The 10,666-nt window shown below is 43.9% G+C and overlaps 2 protein-coding genes across 2 annotated transcripts; both read right to left on the bottom strand.

Annotated features, from left to right (window-relative positions):
• Nucleotides 1-7,662: 7,662 nt before the first annotated feature.
• On the bottom strand, nucleotides 7,663-8,214 carry LOC148003933 (endogenous retrovirus group K member 7 Pro protein-like). Its single transcript, XM_087564308.1, has one exon. It carries the CDS (start codon nucleotides 8,212-8,214, stop codon nucleotides 7,663-7,665), a length of 552 nt encoding a protein of 183 aa, XP_087420434.1.
• A 301-nt stretch (nucleotides 8,215-8,515) lies between these two features.
• LOC148003932 (igE-binding protein-like) lies at nucleotides 8,516-9,766 on the bottom strand. Its single transcript, XM_087564307.1, has one exon. The coding sequence runs from the start codon at nucleotides 9,764-9,766 to the stop codon at nucleotides 8,516-8,518; it is 1,251 nt and encodes a 416-aa protein (XP_087420433.1).
• Between the last annotated feature and the right edge of the window lie 900 nt (nucleotides 9,767-10,666).

Here is a 10,666-nt window from a genome sequence, read left to right as displayed (position 1 = left end):
TTTATATGTTACTTGACCTTTTTCCCTTACTGCTTTTAATATTCTTTCTTTATTTTGTGCGTTTGGTGTTTTGACAATTATGTGACGGGAGGTGTTTCTTTTCTGGTCCAATCTATTTGGAGTTCTGTAGTCTTCTTGTATGTCTATGGGTATCTCTTTTTTTAGGTTAGGGAAGTTTTCTTCTATGATTTTGTTAAAGATATTTACTGGTCCTTTGAGCTGGGAGTCTTCACTCTCTTCTATACCTATTATCCTTAGGTTTGATCTTCTCATTGAGTCCTGGATTTCCTGTATGTTTTGGACCAGTAGCTTTTTCCGCTTTACATTATCTTTGACAGTTGTGTCTATGATTTCTATGGAATCTTCTGCTCCTGAGATTCTCTCTTCCATCTCTTGTATTCTGTTGATGAAGCTTGTATCTACAGCTCCTTGTCTCTTCTTTTGGTTTTCTATATCCAGGGTTGTTTCCATGTGTTCTTTCTTGATTGCTTCTATTTCCATTTTTAATTCCTTCAACTTTTTGATTGTGTTTTCCTGGAATTCTTTCAGGGATTTGTGCGATTCTTTCAGGGATTTTTGCGATTCCTCTCTGTAGGCTTCTACTTGTTTATTAATGTTTTCCTGTGTTTCCCTAAGGGAGTTCTTCACGTCTTTCTTGAAGTCCTCCAGCATCATGATCAAATATGATTTTGAAACTAGATCTTGCTTTTGTGGTGTGTTTGGATATTCCATGTTTGTTTTGGTGGGAGAATTGGGCTCCGATGATGCCATGTAGTCTTGGTTTCTGTTGCTTGGGTTCCTGTGCTTGCCTCTCGCCATCAGATTATCTCTAGTGTTACTTTGTTCTGCTATTTCTGACAGTGGCTAGACTGTCCTATAAGCCTGTGTGTCAGGAGTGCTGTAGACCTGTTTTCCTCTCTTTCAGTCAGTTATGGGGACAGAGTGTTCTGCTTTCGGGCATGTACCCTTTCCTCTCTACAGGTCTTCAGCTGTTCCTGTGGGCCTGTGTCTTGAGTTCACCAGGCAGCTTTCTTGCAGCACAAAAGTTGGTCTTACCTGTGGTCCCGAGGCTCAAGTTCGCTCGTGGGGTGCTGCCCACGGGGCTCTCTGCAGTGGCAGCAACCAGGAAGATATGCCCCACCCCTTCCAGGAGCTTCAGTGCACCAGGGTTCCAGATGGCCTTTGGTGTTTTCCTCTGGCATCCGAGATGTGTGTGCAGAGAGCAGTCTCTTCTGGTTTCCCAGGCTTGTCTGCCTCTCTGAAGGTTTAGCTCTCCCTCCCACGGGATTTGGGTGCAGAGAACTGTTTATCCGGTCTGTTTCCTTCAGGTTCTGGCAGTGTCTCAGGCAGGGGTCCTGCTGCTCCTGGGCCCTCCCCCACGGGAGCCCAGAGGCCTTATACAGATTCTTCTTGGGCCAGGGATGTGGGCAGGGGTGGACAGTGTTGGTGGTCTCTTCTGCTCTGCAGCCTCAGGAGTGCCCACCTGACCAGGTGGTTGGGTCTCTCTCTCACGGGGTCTGGGAGCAGATGCACATTTTTTTATATTTGCTTTATTCTGCTTCTTTATAAAAAAATTTTAGACCACAGACATCAGTCCAAAACTAGTCGAGGTCAACTGGAATATATCAGAAGAATATATTCATAAATCACCAGACAGGAAGTCAAGTGGAGGGTGATCTAAAGCAAAGGGATTTCCCCTTCAGAAACAGTAATGTTCATGGATTCTTCTCTGGACCTAAGGAAATGGGTAAAAATACAAATAACTTGAGGCTAGCAGGGTAATAGACATTTCTGAAAAGTCAGAGGGCTAGCATGCATATAATAGGAGAAGAAAACTTGCATAATGGGAAAATCTGACCCTTAGGTAAGAGTAGCCTGGCATGTGGCAACGGGGACTTGTGAAACTACCATTACTTGATGAAAATATTTTGTGATGTCTTCAGATTTCCTTCACTTTGAGTTTACACTTTCTAAGCAACCTTCTGATCTTAATTTGCTTTTCCATTCAGACTTCTCTAATAAGTGTTGAAGGTTCACTCTAGCTGACAAGAACATTCTTCAGAATGAATTAATAAATTGTCATTTTGATGTGTAAATCAGCCTCTCTTCAGCTAGGTCAGAATGAATCATCAGGCTTTTCCCCCTCTATGTAAACTCACAAATAAAGATTCAAAATAACCTGAGATAATGGCCAGAGCCAATTCCACACCTAAAGGGTAAATCTGAAATTCTGACAGAAGCACATTCACTAGGTCATTAATTAGTTCCTCAGCAAATGCTTTGTGTTGCTTCCTACAGTGTAGGTGTTGCTCCATACACCAGAACCTCTGCACCCAGGAAATCATCAGAAAAACATAGTACAAGATGGAAGACACAATGATTTGAAAAGGTGAACAGCATCATAAAGAGATGTAAAGAATATGAAATAGAGATGGGTGTTATGAGAATATTAAAATAATGGTAATTGGTATAGGGAAACTGACAGCTTTATGAGAGTTGTAGTAGAAAAGTGTATGGATCACTTTTTGTGTTGCTTTAAGAAAATACCTGAAAAGAAGCAACTTATAAGAGAAGAAATAATTTAAAAGAAGGGATCATCTGTGCTTACAATGAAGAGGATACAGTCTATTGTGGTTGGAAATCATGACAGCAATCAGAAGGCAGAGAGAGGTGAATGCCATGATACTAAGCTCTTTTCATTCAGTCTGATATACTAGTTAAGTGTCGCGCCCACCTCGTCCGGCAAGGAAGACGCAACACGGTTGGATTCTTCTCAACAGCCTTTCCTGCAGGACACCTTCTTTGTTGATACAGGGAGGTGGCGGTAGCCAGCCCTAAGTGTTACAGCTCCAAGTGTTACAGCTCCAAGTGTTACAGCTTTAAGTGTTACCTCGCCGAGTGGCAAAGCCGCTCAGCTTATATACACAACAGTATGCTAATCTTCTTTCAGGGATTGGTGGGGCACGAGTCACCCCACTGCCATCCCAGCTATTTGTCCTCCAGAGATTGGCGAGGCATGAACTCCCATTTAGTATAGTACCGCCCCAGCCAGACTGACGTCAGGTGCAAAACTCCACGAATGCTCAGTACTGTTGTTAGGAGGGCGCCAGATTCACCTCATTATCATACAGCTGTCGCACCGCTCCCTACATCTCCCCCTTTTTTGTTTAATAAAATGACTGGTCTAGATCTGGGTGTCACGTCAATCTTGTCATTGCTCCTGTCTTAGGTCGTTCCTGACGATGACTCGGCCTTACCCGTCGTTGGGTCACCCTATCGCCACCGGGCCCCGTGTCTTAGGTTGGTCCGAGCTCGAGGAAAGTTGCCCGTCCCTGGATACAATGACCCCACATGACTGTGACAAAAATGATCTAGGGCGAACTCTTAATCTTTCAAAGAGGCCAGCCATACATTGGGAGAAGCACCATTGTCAATGGCAGTCATAGCCTGGTAAACAACCGCTTTGTGTCTGGCATGTTCTCTTTTTAAATGGCCAATAAGCCAGAGACATACTCCGCATCCCAGGAGGACAATAGCTCCCCAGGCAAACATGTCTGCCCACTCCTTAAAAAAGGAGAAAGCATTGGTAATCCATGAGGTAAAGTCTTCAATTGTGATGGGGTCCAGCCTAGTGCTGTTGAGGACAGCAATCTGTATCAGCAATTGTCTGGATAGTTGCTCTGCTTTCATGGACCAGTTTCCTTTCAGATAATTTGAGATTTCTTTGCTCTGTTGAGAATGCTGAGAAAAGTTGGCTTGTAAAGGAGTAATGTATAAACCTCTTAGGGAGGAAAGACAGCTGTGTCATATGATACAGTGTTTCAATTTGTTCTTGAACTAAATCTATCCTTTGATTGGCTAATAGAAGGCCAGATGCCAAATGAGTATTAAATTCTTCTTGTATCTCTAGCGCCATTGTAGTTCTTTCTAAAATCTGATTGACAGTCTCAGCTGTCTGTATTTGATTGGTCATAGCAATTGCAGCTGTGGTAGCTGCGGCAGCAGACAGCAAGATGGCTGAAATTATGGCTGCCGTAATTCCAAAATCTCTTTTGGTTCTCAGCAAATTGAGAATAGGAAAACTATCTGGGTTTGCCTCTACTGGGATTGGCACAAAGGAGGGAATCTTGACCATCACTGCGGTGTCATTGTTGCCATCCCAGCATTCAGCTAAATAGCAGACTACATCAGAGCTATTACAATTTAAAACACCATTGTTGACATTAGTGCTTATCAGAAAGAAAAAAGGTGATCTAACACATACTGAAGTACTAGTGGCAGTATTATGTTCCAAAAGGTTATTATATTGAATATTGGTCAACCTGGTATCATTTTTTTCTGGTAGCCGAAACATTATACAGCGTGAAGTTCTCACCCATCAACCTAGCAAAGGGGGTCAGGGATGTATATGCCCCTTGCTCATTGGACAGCACCCACTGAAACCAAGGCCAGAGATTATGCTTGCCAGTCTTATTCTCCCCCCAGTCATACTGTACATGGCCAAGAGGAGGGGAAAATTCAAATCCCGGTAGGAATTGTTTTGTTCTATGGAATGGACTCTGACATGGGGTAAAATTAGGTGGAAACTCTTGATGCGGGGGGCAAGCGGGTAAGACTCTACAACGGGTAGAGCTATTCTGTGCATAGTTACCTTGCCCTGGGCATGATGGAACACTACAATTATGTATCACAATTAGTGTTGTAATGTTCCGATCAGCAGAACTATCGACTGACATGTCCTCGCTGGGTGAAGAGACTCCCTGGGCAATTTGACTCAAAGCAGCCAGGATGATCCCGGTGTTCATTGTGCTGTCACTTATAGGATTCAACCAATTAGCTAACGTGGCTCTACGCAACCAAATACAGGGCAGGGAAGAGTCTTTAATGGTAAAACATAAGGTATGCAACAGAGAAACGTTAGTGGCGGCATACCGTTGGGGCATTTCTCCAGTTGGCACTATACAAGGAACATCACGCAAACAGGAGGTAGAGAAAAAGGTTGGTAAAACAGTAGAATTGCTATGGACTGGCATGGGTACTGGCCAGGATCTGGCAATAGCCCACAGGGTGATCGAATTAACCTGTATTATCATTCCCAGTAGCAATAGTAGGGTTCGTAGTCTCATCTTCAGGAAGAGCAGAAGGCAATTTTCAAGTCAAGCGCTCAGGTACCCTAATTGGATTTTCTTGATTCTGCGGAAAAACACAAACAGCTCCCCTAGATCTCGAGATCACGGGATCTGGGCCACACCATTTATCAGTTAAGACATCCTTCCACTTTACTTCTGCATTAGTTATAGGTGTAGTAGCAGCATGGCGATCCGCAGCAGAGCGGCCATGCGCATCCAAAACTAAGAAATTTAGAGTAAAAAGAGCTAAAGAAAGTTGTTCTTTTGGTGTTCGGCTGCTGGCAATTCCCTCTTTTTGTTTTTTTATCAGCTCTTTTAAGGTACGATGTACTCTTTCTACAATTCCTTGACCTTGGGGATTGTATGGCAATCCTGTAGTATGTTTGACCTGCATTGTCTGGCAAAATGCCTGAAAGGACTTTGCAGTGCAGGCAGGCCCGTTGTCCGTCTTGAGACTATCAGGCTTTCCCCATGTTGCCCATGCCTCTAAGCAATGGCTAATGGCATTACGAGCCTTTTCACCAGTCATCAGAGTAGCATGTATAATACCAGAACATGTATCAACAGAAACATGAGCATATTTTAAATTTCCAAATTGCGATATGTGTGTGACATCCATCTGCCAAAGTTTTAGCGGGATCAGACCACGAGGGTTAGTCCCTACATGAGGAGGGTGGTGAAATTGAACACAATTCTGGCAACTTAACACCACATCACGAGCTGCAGCTCTAGGGATTTTAAATTTTTGTTGAAGAGTAAGGGCAGGTACATGAAACTTTTGATGAAATTCTCTAGCGAGATCAACCAGAGCAGCATGAAAAATAAACTCTCTACGAGTACTAGCATCCACCAGGGCGTTATTACTGGTCATGGGACCAGGCAAATTAGTATGGGCTCGAATATGTTGTATGAAAAATTTATTTTTTTCTGGCCCAAATCAAATTTTGTAATTCTAAAAGAATTTGACATACAGTACTAGTCGACCGAATTGGCCCTGCAATTTCAAGTGAGCACACCGCATTAACCACATAAGCAGAGTCAGAAATTAAATTAAAAGAATCATGAAATCTTTTGAAAACTTCCAATACAATTTTACATTCTGTAATTTGGGGGGTACCTGGACTATATTGAATTAATACTGGTTCTTGAGAATCAACCATATAGGCACCTACACCTGTTTTGGAGCCATCTGTATAAATATCTAACGCTCCAGACAAAGGCTCTGAGGCAGTGATCTTAGGAAAGATCACTGGATGTTCAGTAAAAAATTGAAGCAACGGATCCTTAGGATAATGATTGTCAAACTCTCCAAAACTACAGCGCAATATGGCCCAATCATCTATCAATGCACACAATGTTTCTACCTGAGTGGTTGTATATGGTATAATAATTTTCTTTGGTGAAATACCAAAATGCTGAATGCAAGATTTAACGCCCACAGCAAGCTGTGCAACAGCAGAAGGGTAATATTCAAGGGTTTTATTAGGAGAAATATGGGGATAAATCCAAAGAAGTGGACCTTGTTGCCATAATACTCCTGTAGGTTGACGAAAAGTTCTCAGTATACACAAAAGCAGATCTTCCTCTTCCTTATACCTTTTTAGTATTGCCTTTTCTAGTCTTTCTTCTACTTTCCTCAAGGATAATCATGCTTCCTCGGTTAAAACACGGGGTGAAGTAAGCTGAGAATCCCCTTTCAGGATCTCATAAAGTGGTTGTAAATCTACATTGGGCATTTTAATATAGGGTCGAATCCAATTTATGCTTCCTAGTTATTTTTGAAAGTCATTTAATGTTTTTAAATGGTCTTTTCGTAATTCAATTTTTTGAGGAGAAATACTATGAGGAGTGATTTTTGTTCCTAAGTATTCTCCCATTTGGCCCATTTGGACTTTTTCAGGTGCTATGCACAATTGGTTGCTTTCAAGCGCCTTAACCACTTTTGCATAAGCTACTTCCAGGGTGCCATGATCTTTAGCAGAAAGCAAGATATCATCCATGAAATGAATCATTCTTAATTTTGGGAATTGGTCACGTACAGGCCGTAGGGCCTGTCCTACATAAAGTTGACACATAGTAGGACTATTTGCCATACCTTGAGGTAAGACCACCCACTGATAGCGCTTATCAGGTTCCTCATTATTCATAGATGGCAAAGTAAATGCAAATCCCACACTATCTTGTGGAGCAAGAGGGATAGAAAAAAAGCAATCTTTAATATCAATAATAATAATAGGCCATTCAGCAGGAATGCTGGAGAGTAATGGTATACCTTTCTGTATGGGACCCATTATTTGCATTTGAGAATTAATAGCTCTTAGATCATGTAATAACCGCCATTTTCCTGACTTTTTCTTAATAACAAATATGGGCATATTTCAAGGTGATCCGGATGGTTGAATATGTCCTAATTGTAATTGTTCGAATACTAATTCGGCAGCAGCAATTAATTTTTCAGAGGATAGAGGCCATTGAGGAACCCATAAAGGCTCCTCCGTTTTCCATGTAATGGGTATTCCCCCCTCAACGGCCCCTAGAGAAAACCCAGACCCGTCCTGTCATGTTTTTGTTTTGACAGTACTGGGTCAACTCGTCCTTGTAAATTCTTTCCCAGACCCTTTCTAGGCACGTAACCCATTTTTGCCATCATATCCTGGACTTGTGGGGAGTAATCATTTGTCAGTCTCATGTCCAGCTCTACCAAAACATCTCTGCCCCACAGCGTTACTGGAATGTCTATAATATAAGGAGTGATCTTTCCTGATCTCCGTTCTGTATCTCTCCACGTCAATTCTTTTGAGCTCATTAAAGGAGCCATTTCGTACCCTAAATCACGTAGGGCCTGAGACGATGTTTGTGTAGGCCATCTGGGTGGCCAGTCATGAGCAGAGATAATACTACGATCTGCTCCAGTATCCAGTAGACCAAGGAATGAACGTCCCTCCACAGTCAATGTTAACATTGGACGATCACTCAGTTCCAATGAGATAAAGGCAAATCGGGAACCTGTAGATCCCAAGCCCCTATCCCTTCTGATCCTATTTTCAGCAGGAAAGCGCTTATGTAAGCTGGGCAGAAGCAGCATTTGAGCAATTCTGTCTCCAGGGGAAATGGCAGTGACACCCTGGGGGGAGGCTACCAGCACTTTTACTGTACCTAAATAATCAGGATCAATTACTCCGGGCACAATCTGCAAACCGTCCAGGGCAGAGGAGGAGCATCCCAACAAAAGCCCAACTGTATCTTTAGGGAGGGGTCCTCTAAAATCTGTATCTACAGGCTGCACTCCATTTGGGGGGTCAGTACGAGTCTGGTGGTGGAGTGGAGGTTCAGTCCTGTGGAGCCTTTAACGGCTCTCCTCGGTCCTTCGGGTGGCAAAGGAAAGGTCAAGGCCTCTGATTGTCCTGTCCTTGTCTGTCGCCCTGCAGAGCCCCATATATTTGAAGGCCCTGGGGACGTGGGTCCCGTTGTCCGTTTTTTGGCTGTGCACCACCATATCCTGTCACTAGGGGTCGGCCATCCAAGTCTTTCACAGATCGACACTCATTTGCCCAGTGGTTTCCCTTCTTACATCGTGGACATAGTCCAGGCTGCTTGAGTCTATTGCTAATTTTCCCCCTACTCCTTTCAGGGCACTGTTTTCGATAATGCCCTTTACGGCCACATTGGAAACAGGTATCCGTGGTAGCGGTTTTCCCTAATTGTACCACAGCTGCCGCTAGACCAGCATTAGTCAATGGTCCTCCCAGTTCCCTGCAGACTTTCATCCAAATCTCTAAACCTTTATGTTTGTATGGTGTTATGGCATTCCTACATTCTTTTGTACATTGCTCATATACCAGCTGTTTAATGAGCGGCATGGCTGCATCAGGGTCTACGAAGATCTTGGTAGCGGCCTCTACGATGCGGGCCACGAAGTCTGAAAACGGCTCTGTAGGTCCTTGCAGAACCTTGGTAAGGTTCCCGGAGACTGCGCCCCTATTAGGCAGTGCTTTCCATGCCTTGATGGCTACTCCATTAATTTGGCTATAAACTTGCTCTGGATAACTGGTCTGGTCCAGAGCGAATCTCCCTAGACCCAATAGCATGTCAGCATCCCAATGTCTCTGAGGGTCTGCTCCTGAGGCCAGATTAATGGCGGCCTGAGCATTAGCATGTTCAAAAAGATAAGATTTCCAATCCAAGTATTGACCTGAGGAGAGGCAGGCCTTAGCCAGACTCCCCCAATCCCCAGGGGTGAGGCAATACCTAGCAAGAGCCTCAACTTGAGCCACAACAAAAGCTGCACTGACCCCATAAGTTCTAACCGATTCTGCCAATTGCTTTAGACTCTTAAAGTCAACGGGTTCATGATATCGTTGCCCATTGGCATCCAAAAATACTGGGAAACTTAATCCCATTTCTCTCCATACCTCTGGGCAAAAGGAAGTACCTTTTGCAGGCCTCGCTATGCTTTTATGTTGAGGGTTGTACGGAGGTGCGGTTGGTATAACTACCTTTTTGCCTAATTGTCTGCCTCCTTGCCACGTGGTGTTAGCGTGTGGCCAGTCCGGATCACATCTCTCCCCCTCATACTGAGCAGCCTCTTCCTCAAGATCAGCCTCACCATCCTCACTAAGCTCTGACTCATCTGACATTTCTAAAGTCAAGGCTTTTAAGGAGGGATATATCTTATCTATTTCCTGGTCCTGATTATCTCCATTTTTTTATCTCTGCCTTCTCTCTGTTCCTTTTGTCTCCTTTTCTTTTCCTTTCTTTCTTTGGGACCTTTTCTCCCTCTGACATACTTTCTTGATGCTCTGCAAGGATTCTCTGACCTGTTCTAACAACTTCCTCACATCGATTATCCTCTAAACAAGCACGGACTATTCGCCAAAGAGGCTTTGATCCGGGTCTAAGCTTGCCCTCTGTGGCTTCTTTATTTAGATCCCTTCCCAATTTGTCCCATGCTCACAAGGTAAGAGATCCTGACACTATAAACCATGGAGCACAACGATCGCATTCATCAAGAAAACTTGACAGGATTTTCCTTTCAACTTTGAGCTTACGCCGATTAAGGAGCTCCTGGAGAGCTGTCAAGAGTGGGCTGGAATGTGAGCTTCCCATACTCAATGAACTTATTTACAAGCGGTTTTTTAGCAAGCTGGCCTGTTTGTTTATACCCAACTTCGTAGCCTGGCCCCTGTTGGCTACTCCGAGCAAGTGCACTCCCGTCCGGGACCGTGGCAATTCAAAAGAAAGCAAACACACAACACAAAGATGAAAAGAAACAAAATTATAAAACCTGCCCACAAAGGATCAACTTGAAACAACATTGCTGCAGACCACAGACCTTTTAGCCTCTAACCCAAGGCTCCCATCATCTCTGCTCACCTCCAGAGAACTTTATCGTCCCTTACCAGGAACTTTTCCGACGTCGCTCCTCCTGAAGCTGAAGAGTTCTGAGATCCACGAGGATGTCCTCGTCCCCGTACGGGCCACCACTTTGTCGCGCCCACCTCGTCCGGCAAGGAAGACGCAACACGGTTGGATTCTTC

Source organism: Rattus norvegicus, chromosome 8 (assembly GCF_021556685.1).
Source record: "Rattus norvegicus strain SHRSP/BbbUtx chromosome 8, alternate assembly SHRSP_T2T, whole genome shotgun sequence".
Taxonomy (NCBI): domain Eukaryota; kingdom Metazoa; phylum Chordata; class Mammalia; order Rodentia; family Muridae; genus Rattus; species Rattus norvegicus.
This window is presented reverse-complemented; position numbering and strand designations above follow the sequence as displayed.